The 14,357-nt window shown below is 36.8% G+C and overlaps 1 protein-coding gene across 1 annotated transcript in view; it reads right to left on the bottom strand.

Annotated features, from left to right (window-relative positions):
* The window catches only part of LOC149956000 (ABC transporter G family member 23-like), a 53,429-nt gene that overhangs the window by 22,350 nt on the left and 16,722 nt on the right, over positions 1-14,357 (bottom strand). Inside the window, exons 4-9 of the mRNA XM_090166733.1 lie at positions 12,039-12,240; positions 11,598-11,747; positions 9,353-9,694; positions 5,139-5,313; positions 2,030-2,145; positions 286-622 (exon numbers count right to left, since the gene is read on the bottom strand). Coding sequence (XP_090022859.1) covers positions 286-622; positions 2,030-2,145; positions 5,139-5,313; positions 9,353-9,694; positions 11,598-11,747; positions 12,039-12,240 — 1,322 coding nt within the window. The remainder of the gene's footprint in view (positions 1-285; positions 623-2,029; positions 2,146-5,138; positions 5,314-9,352; positions 9,695-11,597; positions 11,748-12,038; positions 12,241-14,357) is intronic.

Below are 14,357 nucleotides of genomic sequence, written 5' to 3'. Positions count from 1 at the left end.
AAAGTGAGAAAGTGAGAAAATTAGGATCCCCCATCTCAAAGATGAGTGTTAAAATTTCACGAAACAAAATCATTAAGCCCAATAATAAACCAGTTAAGCCAGTACCAGAAAACGGAACGGGGGAACTTCTAGTAGGTGCAGGCTGTACACACAAAGGTACGTCTGTACTTTTACAAGTTCCCCCGTTCACGTTTTAAAGATCGTGGCTCAACCTGTCGTTTGATGCAGTTCGATATTCATGGCCGAAGTGAATACATTCATAACGAAAGCGAATTAGAATCACACCGAAAGCTATTCCTTGCAGTCCTTGAGAGATGGTAAGCAAGGCGAGCGTGACGATCGAACCCACCAGCGTCATTTCGAAGAAGTAAAATGTGGTAACGAACATCGTAACAGTAATAATGACTACTTTTAATAGTTCCGTGGTTAGGATCGACAGCAGCCGATCGAGATTCGTAGCGCCGCTCATGTGAATTCGGTCGGAAACGCCACTTAACCTTTCGATTAAAAGGTCAATGAGGGTAATTGCGGCTGTCAGGGTATTGGCCATCGTCAAAATTACTCCCGGAATCATGGACTCCCCGGATGAGGTGTCAGCTGATCCGTAAATAGCATATGACATCTGAAATGCAGAGTTTCAATGTATACAGGAGGCCTAAATTTGGTCAGTTCGGTATTAACATCAAACTATATGTGAATACACTTGGAATGTCTAAGGGTCCATTGCTTCCGTGCTACTATAGCGGCTGGTGGAACCTTGGAGCAACAAACAAAAGGTGAATGCAGCTAGCCTTTAAACACGCTAACATAGTGTTGTGTACAAATTTCGTTGGGCGAGCCTTAACGCTGAGCTTTTTGTAGAAAGGGGGAAGACAATTTCCGAATTTTCCCCTTCCGACGGCAGCAGGTGCTAAAGCGTCTAACCAATGAAAAATGTACGCGAGAAAATGCACGACTTTAGACGGGTTGCGTTCTTCTTGTGGGGGGGGGGGGGGGGGGGGGGGTGCTGTGTTTGTTGCTCATAGGTGAAACGACCTAAGCTTAAACTACGTCGCTAAGAAACCAAGCTGCAGTAAGAAAATTAAGGACACTCACTCGAAAAATGGATTTAAAAGAAAATTAATTTAACAAACCCTGATTAGTTCTGACACTAAAGATGTAGGAGAATTTGTCATTTTTTTCACGAAACTGATCAAGTGCCGGGTAAAATTACGTATTTAGATGGTTTCAAAAGAGGGAAGGAGGTAAGTGATTTCTATTTGAGACACAGCTTATTGTCGCATGGAGCCGGGTTAAATCTCGGCGTTAATTATATGATACTCATCAGGGCCACCATAGTCTTCCTCAGACATTCCAAGTGTATTCAGGAACCTAAGAATATGAGTCAACAGCCTTTGGTATCACGCTTGTCTAATTGGTAGCGAAAGTTCGTCATCTTTAGAGCACTGGATATATGCCAGAATATGTTTGGCCGTTGTACTATAAAGGTAGTGTCCTTTAATCACCAAACGTAGGTATGATGTATGATAGATGTATGACAGTGTGAAGAACAATTGAATGCACTCAATGCAGACGAAATTTCGTTCTAAGTATGCGAATCTCTGAAGTCCGATATTCTCAGGAACCTGACTTCATACTTCAAAGGTAGACTTTTGAAAATTTCAAGTTATATAACTAATTAAAACAGTTATTTAAATTTAAATATACATATTTGGAAATAAATAAGTGCAAAACCCATTTTCTCATATATAGACCAATACGTGTTTGACAACTGAGAAGAATATTTTACAGGGGTAAAAAAGGTCGCTCAGCTCGGCTCGTGAAGGGTCCTAGTTGTCATTTTGCGCATCGGCAAACAATGCACCCGTTACTGTAGAATGATATATCCAGGTAACACTATTATTAATCCAAGAACACAAATTGACTTCGGGAAAAAGCAAGGAAATTGAAAAGGTTTCAATAAGTGAAATTTATTAAGTTTTGATTTTCGTCGTGTTTGGCGTCATAGAATAATAATAAGTATACTTACGTCTAAAAGATTTCTGGTCGATGCTCGCGTTTTGTTTATCGACTCTAAAACATCTCCCACGAAAGTCTGGTATGTTTCCAAGAATGAGTTTTGAAGTGCGTAATAAATTTGCAGATCTGTGGAGTTCACGATAAATAGACATTACATTTAAGTACGCCGTAAGTACATGTAACGGAATAGCAATAAGTATGACTATTCCTATTGTTTGCACTAATTTACTCACCGCAACGGCCCATCTCGGCTTTGAACTCGTAACCGAACTGACGAGGAGTGTACCCGAGGTGTAAATCACCGATTTTTATGAAACTCGGGGGGTATGTAGATCTTGGGGTAACATGAATTTTCACCAAGGGAAAAGTTACGCTGGGCTTCCGTTTTGCTATGGCAACCAAAAATGTTGTTGACAACTTAAAATGAAAAAAAAGCATGGGATTTTCTCGGTTTCAAAGTCATTATACCCAAATTTTATCATTTTACCCAAATGTAGCCAATATTAGTAGTTTTAACACAATTCTACCCAATTTTTGTCATTTGGGCGAATTCTGATTATTTTACCCAAATTTTATCATTTTACCTAATTTTATCCGATAGTAGTTGGATTAACACAATTTTATTTCATTTTATTAATTTTTGGCTGTTTTTCTAAATTTTCTCAAATGACCCCCAAAACTTTATAATTTTACCCCATTTTAGACGATATTAGTTGTTTAACACGATTTAATCAAATTTTAAACACTTTAGGTCATAATTCGCAAATTTAGTTTTTTTACCCAAAAATTTATCATTTTACCCAATTGTAGCCAATATTAGTTTTTAACACAATTTTACTCAATTGTTTAATTTGGACGAATTTTGATTATTTTACCAAAATTTTATCATTTTACCCCATTTTAGACGATATTTGTCGGTTAAACCCGAATTTATCCAATTTTAAAAAATTTAGGTCATTTTACCCAATTTTGGTCAATTTAGTCAATTTTTGTCCATTTAAAAAAGAAATTATTTGACAATACCCTATTTAGGTAAAATGGCAAATATTCCTTTATTTATCAAATTCAATGAAATTTTATCAATTTTACCCAAATTTGTTTTAAGTTTACCCAAACTAGATGAATTTCACCCAAAATTGTTCAAATTTAGCATTTTAGTTGAAATTTAAATTTTTTATTTTTTTTTGAGTTTTCACAGGGGGGTACCCTGTGAAACCGAGAAAATACCATGCTTTTTTAAATGTAGATTTTTTCATTTCAAGTTGTCAAAAACGTTTTCGGTTGCCATAGCCAAACGGAAGCCCAGTGTTACTTTTCCCTTGGTGAAAATTCATTTTACCCCAAGATCTACATACCCCCCGAGTTTCATAAAAATCGGTGATTTACACCTCGGGTACACTCCTCGTGAGTAGTAATACACTTGGCCTTGGGTGTATCTAGGCTATACAGGGTGTTTCAAAAAGATTAAGCATTGATTTTAAAGATTTGTAGGTGGTGAGTTGAGAAGTATGCCTGTTTTTCCCATTTTCCTACAATGAGTTAAAAGAGCGCCAGAGCTTCAAAGTGTGGCCTACTAGCCCCTCTAAGTAGGCTCCAACAAGTACAAAACCAAGCAGCAGGGACTTTAAATTCTGATTAAGTTTACTTTTTTACGCTATTTACCTCGATTTGTTTACAAAATCCTTTTTACATATCACACGAACCCAAACCTTAATGTTCGCATTTCCCTGCTGCTTGGTTTTGCGCTTGTTGCAGCCTACTTCCAGGGCCTAGTAGGCCACACTTTGAAGCTCTCTGGCGCTCTTTTAACTCATCGTAGGCAAATGGAAAAAAAAAACAGGCATACTTCTCAACTCATCCCCTACAACTCCTTAACATTTTTGGATAACCCATTGAAACACTCTGTATAGGGGGTTCTATCCTGAAATAAACCTTGACTACGCAATAAATATGGACGTTGATAATTTTTGCTAAATATCATACTTATTGTTATTATATTACTTATAATTTCATATTAATGAATATGTGTAGTAAGTGATTGGGCAGAATACCGAATTGCGTATTACTCCGCCTGACTAATGTGTAAAATTACTCTGAATAGAGACATTTACGGAAATTACTCTGAATAGAGACATTTACGGAAATTACTCTGAATAGAGACATTTACGGAAATTACTCTGAATAGAAATAGTTACTGATTTATCTGTGAAAATTGCACTGAGCCATTCAGAAAACCCTATTTTGCAACGTATCGGCAATATAAATCTGCCTGGGGCTCTACCTTCAAGTGTTGGTTGCACGAAAAATCGATATTAATAAAAACGAATGAATGCGGGCTTGTTTTGAAGCCCTGGACGTCCTCTTTCAAAAAAATGTCCTTGTCGAAACAAATTTCAAAGATTAAGTGTACTAATTTTGAGTCCGAAACTGGCCTTTTTCGCTCCCCAAAATCCTGAAATTTTCCGCGAATTTTTCTCCTCCGTAGCACGAGCAATTTGGGGCAAATCGAAGTTGTAGTTTTATTCCTAAAATAGAAGGAACTGAAGTGGAGGGATTCGGTTTACTTGTAGAAGTTTTCAAACCAGAGATTTTTAATCATAATATTAGGCTTATTATTATAAATAAAAAAATATTTTTTTAAGCGCGCGCTACGCGGCGCGTGCGACACGACGTTTTTATTTTTTCTACTACGTAGCCTTGTGTATGCCTATTTCAATTATTACTGCGTAGGACTTTTTCCTGGGGTGTTAAATCAACCTGCTTTAATCCCAGATGTAAAGAAATGTATTACAGACAATTAGCCAATGATACGCTTCGCATTTTCTGACGTCATGGGTGCCGAGAAAGTCTGGAAATTCGCCGAATAACTCGATTTCCACCAATTTTAGTTCTTTTGATAGTAATTCAAAGACCGCTTTACCGATTTTGATGACATTTTTTGTACTTGCTATAAAATGATTGCTCTCTTTAATGAATCATTAATTAGCCATAGCTAAAATTTCGTGCAACCAACACTTTCAGTAATTCCGGTACTGCATCAGAGGGTGCCCCTTGGAACTGAGGGTTTCACATTGAATATGATCTAAGGTTTAATATAGTCTTTTAAAATAACCACTCACTGGACAGGTCGTAATAGGCTGAAATGAAGCTGCAATTCAAAGTTTCTTCATCGACGTCCAATCCGTCGATCAACTTTTGTATCAAGCAATCCGTGAAGTTCTTGCTGACGCGAAGGAAAGCCCACGAATCCCCTCTCTCCACGGCGTCATACGCCTCGCTGAAATTCGATTCTGTCTGAAAACGACATTTGCTTGTTAAAAGAAAGAGTAACAAGTTCGCCAAGAAGGTGATAGTATTATTTCGTTGCTTGTGTTAAATTTAAATAGCATAAAATCATTAATTAGTAAGAAATCTGAAATCTGTCGGAAATTTGTCATCTAAGTGCGACACTTAAAGAGATAGTTGGACGGTTGACTCCTATGTTCTTTATAATGTAACCTACATGTTTTCGTGTTACCAGAAGTAAATGAACCAAAGTTATTGGAATTGACCTGAAAACTGGAAGGTATTTTCGTTATGGATATCTAGTTAATTCAAAAGTGATGTCCAGACCCCGCCAGACCCGTCTACTCTTACGATAAATTGTACTAGGAAATTTTGGTTACTAAAATACGATCGGTTTATAATGTCTTAATTAAAGCGCGTGGTCTGGAAATTAAGTGTAAGACCGTGAATACGTATTTTGAAAAAGACGTCTATTTTTCTCGCGCCAACGCTATTTGTACGTTTTCGGTGATGACGATCTACAATTTTCTCATTGACGATTTTCTTATAGTACCTAGCGGTTAAAATTTAAATTTAAAAAAAACTTGAAAATATTTTTCGATTTAGATGCAATTTTGGTAGAAAGTGTCTCCCGGCACGTACAAATTTCAACTTTCTAGAAAACATAGTTTTTGAAAAAAAATCACTTTTTCGAGCAAAAACAAACATCCTGTATATCCCATGTAAAAATATTGTTTAAAATTACTTTAATTTATGTTATTGACCAATTTACAAACGATCCAATCAACGCGAGGGGTACCTATAAGTATAAGGTGGGGTGGCGGAGTGGTTAGCACTTTCGCCTCGCAGAAAGAGGAGCCGGGTTCGATCCCAGCTTGTGGCACTGGGTAAAAATTCGGAACAACTCCTTCTGCGTTGAGTTTGCAAGTTCTCTCCCCTTCCATAAAAACTTGTCTAGGTTAACGGTAATAGTTAGTGTAGGGAGCTGTTGGCTCGATCTCGTGGCATGCAGGGCTTGCCACCACCCTCCTACGCATTGTAACCCGGCCACCTGAATTAGGGGTTTCAAAAGTCGCATGATGACTTAGGCCTAGGGTGGTGCCTTGGGTATTAAAATACGCGAAAAAGTAGATTAGTCCATAATTAAAAGGGATAATATATCTAAATCCTAAACAAATTTGAAGAAATTAAAAAACTTACTAATAACTCGTACCGATAGGTCTTCGAGCGAATCTCGGATCAAATAGATCTTCGAGTAATAAACTACATAAAAACTAAATAAAATAGCCAGAAATTCCAACGGTAGACCGGTTTCGTTCTATTTGGAACTCATCAGTACCGTGCGGGAAATCTGGCTGGCGACTGTTATATCGAAAAGAGAAACTAAGCCTAAACATTAAAAATTTCAAAACGCGTTGCATAGCAACGGAAAGCCGAAAAGGGGGGGAGTGTGGTGGAGAATAGTATATACGATAAGTTAAGTTAGAAGAGACCACAAGAAGAAAATATCCCCCTAGCGAGTAGCTGTCAAAGGCTACGTGTGGCGCGTTAGCAAGCGGACACAAAACGGCGACGAAGCCCGTAATGCAGTCTGTTTTGTCAGAAAATGTTTTACATGTGAAGAATAGAAAGTGTCACACTTATAAAAACAATATTATACACTTATGGATTTATTTTTACTTTATATAGTCGGCCGCTGAAGTGATGCGTTTACTCTCGTCATTTTTGTAATTAGAAATCGCTTAAAAGTGAAAATTCCAAAAAACCCCGACCCGACCCGGTTTTTCGGGGTTTTTTCTGTCCCCGACCCCGACCCCGACCCCGAGTCAAATGTCACCCCGTACGATCACTAAGCTAAATCCAGCAGCAGGCCACAGCTTAGCCTATTCTTTTTTCTAAGCTTAGATTAAGTTTGAGTAATGATCTAAAAGTTATTGATGACCATACTGGTACAATTTTGTAATTTTATTGTTATTAAGGAAGCGTTAATATTTTCTTCGCCTATGGGCGCCAAAAGTCTAAATACGCCACTGAACATCCTTCTTTTATGACAGTTTTCTTAGCGGGTTTCAGTACCTAGTTCAGTGAAATTAGTTTTGGACCAAGAACTAATTGTTATAAGCAAATTTGTTGAAATGAACAATATAATGAGCTTTATTCTGAATAAAAAGTTGAATAATTTTGTAAAAGGGGAACATGTCTAAAAATGACCGCCATTTTGTAAATTTGTGGTGCTTGACCAGTAACTCGGAAAGCGATAGTCACTTTTCTATTAAGACCATTGCTGTGTAGAATCCGATATTCTTTCTGTTGATATATGTTACCTATTTTACCATAAAATTGTAACTATCAAAATTTATTCGTGCCAAATTTAAAGCCTCGATCCAAAGGATGTTTCGCATCCGTTTAACTTGTGAAGGGAGCCCCTATTCCTATCATGGGGGCCCAAATAATTAAAAATAAACCAAAAGCTTCGTAGGTTAAGTTTAAATGCATTAAACACTCTATAGTAACTTTTTCATAGAAATTTAAATTGTAAGTATAAATCACAATATTTTGCTAATTGTAGATAATAAAGAATAAAGGGTAAAAATCATATTACGGGGCCACAATTAAATAAAATTAGGGCCCCTGTTATGCTTGGCCTACCTAATCAAAACATCTTGGCGCTGCCATAGGGTATGTAGACGGTAAAATGAATTGGGTGAAATTGTTAACCGTCACGCGTCGCTGCGACTTCGAAATTAGACGCTAGCTAGTGAGGGAAAATTGGATTGGTTGATTTTTGAGTATGCAAAGAGACCCATTTTTGACTGTCACCGATAAAAAAATATCTGTGGTACACGTCAATAACGAAATATCCTGGCTTCAGCACGCTGACCGTTATATTACGGAAATAAAGGCTTTTCAAAATGTACGTTTAACTATACATTTAGCTCTTTCATTAAGTTCGTTAAATTAAAATACAATTGATTAATGGAATGAATCATCATAGAAGTGAAAATCGGCAGAAATGACGTGTGACTATTAAAGTAGCGAGGCTGGCAGCTAGGAGCAGCAAACAAAAGGAGAACGAAGCTAACCTTTAAACACGCTAACGCAGTGTTGTGTACAAATTTCATTGGACGAGCCTTTACGCTGAACGTTTTACGGGCGGGGGGAAGACAATTTCCGTATTTTTCCCTTCTGACGGCGGCAGGCGCTAAAGCGTCTAACCAATGAAAAATGTACACAATAAAATAGACGACTTTTGACGGGTTGCGTTCTCCTTGTGTGGGGTGTTGTGTTTGTTGCTCCTAGCTGGCAGCCACGCTCTCACGAAACGTTCCCCTTCTATCCTACCCTCAAATTCCAAAACCTTACGAAACCCTTACGATGCCGGGAAGCCGTTCCAGTTTATTTTACCGTCTATTTACTCACCTAGGCGTTTCTTCAACCAAATGCAATGTTTTTCTTTACTCAGTTGCAGGTCAAGAAAGGCAAAATATCTAGTTCATTTTTCGGAAAGATACTAGCATAAATTTCCGGTTAATCGGCGGGCGGAATTTCGAATTTCGGCTATTTTCTGTTAAATTTCTAAAGGTTCCTACGCGTGTTTTAGAAATGTCTATTGCGTAAATTCCAAAGTAATAAATATTTAATGTAGATTATTATTTTGAAGCTTAATTATAGCGTATTTTTAGTTTTATGCTCATAAACAGTCATCAAATCACATGTTTATATAAATCACCGTGGTAATCTCGGCAATACCCCTTATATACTTACCCTGGACTTTCCAAACGTAATGTTTTTAGATATGCGTCACTTGTAATACTAAATTAAATTGTTACAACTGTTTTTAAATCTTATCTATGTTAATTGATTAATTATCACTATGAATTATAACGCAATAGACAGTATTTTATATAACGCGTGCAGGTATACCGTAAATAGGCCAAATTCGAAATTGCCGCCTTCGATTCGTGCTTTCGGCCAAATGCACTAGATATATTTCCTTTCTATATAGATCCCAGAAGTCATCTGGTAAAGATTTTCTTCGAATACTTACAATGGACAATAAACTTCGGTCCAGACTTCGAAAGAACGCATTGCCAGAACCAGACTGATTGTCCATACTCTCCTCGTTGACGATTCCAACTTTGACGTCAGTCAAATCAGATCCCATAACCAGAATAAATATAAAGACTGTTATGATGGGTGTGGTGATGTGGTAAGATACAACTGGTATGTTCTTCCTCGACACCAAGAGATTGCGTTGGCACAAGATTTTCGTACGGTACAAGAAATGCGGTTCTTTCAATCGCGTCATTCTTTTGAACTCGTTCGTTTTATCTTTCGAGAGTTGATAATCCATCACAGCTTCCAACGTATTTGGAGATTCATCGATTTCCTAAATGAAAAATTAGTATTGAAGTTAAAAAGTATCAGCTGTCGAAAATTTTAAGCATAAGACTTGGCTCGGAGTAATTTTGTTCGTGTTCGTAAGAAACGATAGCAATCGGAATTCACGAAATGTTGAAATCAATATTTTCCTATTTCTACAATCAATTCAAGGGTAACTTTACAAGATTTGTTGAAGTGCCGTTGGAATATACATTCGTTAAGGTTTCTCCATTGTGTGGAAAGAGAAATGTAATAATGTTAGTGTCAAAGACAAATTAAGTACAGTTTTGTGTATATTTATATATCAATACATCTACTACAATACATGTACTGAAACTGGAAGCATGGATTCAAAAAATTTACAGAGATGGAATGTCTTAGGAAGCGTGTAATGGCAGAGATGGGCGCACTCACCTCACGGTGGAGTGAAATGAGTATTTTGAGAGGAGTTACTCAACATTTCCATTGATGTGAGATGAGTGCGAGATGAGCTAACGCGGTATACCATAACACGATTGAGTAGGAGCGAGCCGTGTCTAAATAAAAAAAAATTGTACGAGCGCGAATGAGTAAATTTATTTTATAAAAATTAAGAGGGAGTGCATTGAGTGAGTGAATCTTTGAAAATAAATAATTATGAGAGGGATGAGTAGTCATGAGCTGGGAAACGTATAAAACCGCCGATGGCGAGTTATCAAAATATACTAAATTAAAACTCGTCTACTAGGTGGAGTGAGTGAGTGGTTTATTATTTTAGAGCGTAGCTTTGAGTTACTCGGACCATAGACAAAGAATAAGGAGAGCGACAGTGAAGGGAAATTCCTTCCCCCCTCCTTTCCTTAAGTGGATATAACTGTTAAGAATTAAGGATAAATGTTGCTAGTGAGATGAGTAAATATTTTCTAAAGGGAGTTGACTAGTTGAGTAAATATTTTCTAAAGGGAGATGAGTAAACATTTTCTAAAGGGAGACGAGTAAATATTTTCTAAAGGAAGATGAGTAAATATTTTCTAAAGGGATACGAGTAAATATTTTCTAAAGGGAGACGAGTAAATATTTTCTAAAGGAAGATGAGTAAATATTTTCTAAAGGGAGACGAGTAAATATTTTCTAAAGGGAGACGAGTAAATATTTTCTAAAGGAAGATGAGTAAATATTTTCTAAAGGGAGACGAATAAATATTTTCTAAAGGGAGATGAGTAAATATTTTCTAAGGTGAGATGAGATGTGATATAGCTTAAATTGAAATGAGTTGAGTTAAAGAGCTGATTTTGTTCCTAGAATGATATTTGGAAGTAATTTTCTTTCAGTATTTTGTGCAAATTGAGTGTATTTAAACAAACTGAAAAAAGTGAGAGTGGGAGATGAGCTGATTATGTTTCTAAAACTTAATGTGATTGAAAGGAGTAGTCATTTTGACTATTAAATAGTTAATGAGTTTTGAGATGAGTTCTCTTTGAATAAAAAACTGCCTGAGTGCTGGAGTTAGAATTATCATTAAAATTTTAAGTGACCTGGAGTAAGTGTGAGTAGTTCTCAAATCTTTAATTTAAGAGTGAGTGTGAGTTAGTCATTGAGAAGTGTGCCCATCTCTTAGTGGCTCTGATGATTTTCATAGAAACAGGAGTGGTTGACAGCCAAGATTTTTACTTTCACACTACGCTGGTACTTTAAGAATTCATAAAACATAATTTGCTAAGAAATTTTACTCGGAACTAAACAAGTTTCGTTAAGAATGGATGCGGTTGATAAGTTAAAAAAGTCTAACAACGTTTGGGGAAACTAAAATATATTTATTTATGAAATTAAACCGGTACGCATCGTTTCTCCGGGGTAATTGTTATCGCGTCATTTTTCTGCCTGTGAGGTCAGTACTGATTCAGTAAGTAACTTAAATATGAGTAACTCACTAATTGTTGAAACGTTCCTATCGTTTTGTTGGCGATATCCAAGGTAAATATCTTCAAGAAGCTCTCCTCCAATGTTTTTCCGTCAAATGTTTTCATGATCACTGACGGAGCGGCTTCGTGGAGTATTCGGCCCTTTTTCATGACACTAATCTAACAGCGGAAAATAAATCTTTTATTGCTAGCGTAGTTTATTTACAATGGGTTTCTCGAAAAGAAGAAATTGATGGTCATATTTTGGTTTTGAACTTTCGGCCACACAAAAATGTCTGTAAAGTTATTAACGTTATTCTAATTCCTACTCTATTTAATAGTATTTGTATCAAGTAACCCTACGATAACATCTTGAGCCGAGTATTGCATCAAAAGAATCTTAACTTACAGTATTAATTAATTATTAATGGCGTTTAATTTCATAAAAACTTTCTTCATGTAGGTACTTACAATATTGGCGTCTTTGGCTTCTTCGATGTAATGAGTAGTGATAATTATGGTTGTATTTTGAGTATTTGTGAGATTGACCAGGTGCGACCAGATTTCTTTACGTAGCAGAGGATCGACCCCGACGGTGGGCTCATCCAGGATCAACAAGGGTGGGTTGTGCAGTAACGCAATGGCCAATGACACTCTTCTCATTTGCCCACCACTGAATTAAAAAATTAAAACTACTTATTTTCAAAGACAATGAGGTATGCTAAATTGGGATACATCTGTTTTCAATTAGCTAATTTAGGACGCAATTGAACTACCTTGTTTAAGTTATGATTATTTACAACTGGCTCTCGCATTGATCACCTCGGAAATGTATATTATCAATGGGCGGGAGTCTCCGAGCTCGTCAATACCAGTATCATGAACCCTCGACCCCGCAGTCAGTCGCTTTCTTTTTAGGACAATTTAAATATAACTTTCTTAAGTTAACATTTTAGATTGACAGTATTATCGAAATATTGGTTTCTTTTAGTCACGGGATAAATTGTAACCAACTGAAATCACAATCATCTCCCTCCGATCATTCATATTGTGGGAGAGACTAAAGAAATTGAAACGATTCTTGGGCCCTTTAAACCAAAAGGGGTGGTCACTGGCAAATTTTAGGTGCAACTGGTTACTGATTTCAAATAATCCGAACCCAACCCGACTTGAAGTTAAAGCGTAATAAAAACCACCTATGGACTATAATGCAGTTAAAATACGCGAACAGGTAGAAACGCCCATAGTAATAAGGAGACCAAAAAGCTAAACCCTAACAAGTTTAAAGTAATGATAAATCTCACGAAATACATTACTGATGGATTCCTTCTGATAAAACGTATTTTTAATGAAATAGTGTAAGAGAAAATGGATGAGTAATCCAATCTTAAATAAACCTCAGTACAGAACACAATTTTAGCCGAAGTACTGAGATTTTAGTTATATTAAAAGGACGATCTTCTCAATCATTTTGTCCTGAAAGTATTTATATTTAGGAAGAATGACTATACGTAGACGATTTTTAGATTCGCCCCCAATTCTCTTCACGCTCTAACAGTAAAGCTTCCTCCTTCAAAAATATCAAATCAGCCCGCTATCTCATTGGTTCCCTAAAACTGACGTCTTCCGAAGTTCCGACGCGATTGAAGCCAACGCCAGTGAAGTTTGTCCTCCCCGTCTCAGGTCTAAAATCGGACTGTGGTGACCGCGGATAGTCTCATAATTACTAATAAGTATGCCACTGTACCTTTATTCCGTTCAAAAATCTTCACTAACGGTTTGTTTCACCACGAACCAGTAAGAAGGTGGACTTCGTTAGATTTTAACCTTTTTATTCATCCTAGTGATTTTCGGAGTCACACTATTGGCTAATAACATAGGTATTTAAGCCGATGGAAAATCTCTAAATTGAGAAGGAATTTTTTGTGTCGGAGCTTTAGTCAGCCTAAGGGAAGCTTTATTGAAATTCATAACGTCACTCGGTTTGTGCGAATGAAGTTAAATAATGAATAGTTTAGAAAAATAAAAGGTTCGTTAAAATGACCAATACGGTTCAGTAGTCGAAGTGGGATATTACATCAGCGTTATTTCAACACATACCAAGCTTATAAGAGTTAGGCCTAGGCTCAAAAGAATCTGCAACGACTCCAATCTTGTACTTGTAGATGCCACAGAAAAGCTCAACCTGAATTTCAACGATTTTTTGAAATAAACCTGCTACTTTTATTTGACAATGAAAATTTATTTTAGAACCTGAGTCTCCGAAAACCAGCACATGACACTATTGTAGTTCATTTTAGCTCCTAAGCCTTGGTTTGTTTACTAAAATAATGGCCGACGGTTTATCAGACGTAGAGCTAATTGTACGATGGCATAATCGGCATTTGAGATTCGATGACGTCAAATATGACATCAAATATTACGTACGGTACGGATGACGCAATATCTGTGAAACAAACCGTTAGTGAAGAAATAGAGCTAGTGGCATACTTATAAGTAATTATGTTACATATGGTTTAAGTAAATATTAATGGAAGCTGAGGGGACGGACATTTGCCTCTTTTGTGGATTTGTCATACAAAATCTAAGGGAGCAAAATTCTTGGATTTTGGGATTTGTGGATATTTATAAAAAATTTTGTCTGAGATTTGGCCAAATGTCCGACCCCTCGGTGGGAGCGCACGGTAATAAATTGTTCGGAATTTTCATCCAGCTTTGAAAATTGATACACGCACATGCATACTTTGATTTATGCTCTAAAAACCCTAGTTATTTAGATTTTATTTGCGA

This window comes from Leiobunum rupestre, chromosome 2, assembly GCF_980474605.1.
Source record: "Leiobunum rupestre chromosome 2, qqLeiRupe1.1.hap1, whole genome shotgun sequence".
Lineage (NCBI taxonomy): Eukaryota > Metazoa > Arthropoda > Arachnida > Opiliones > Sclerosomatidae > Leiobunum > Leiobunum rupestre.
This window is presented reverse-complemented; position numbering and strand designations above follow the sequence as displayed.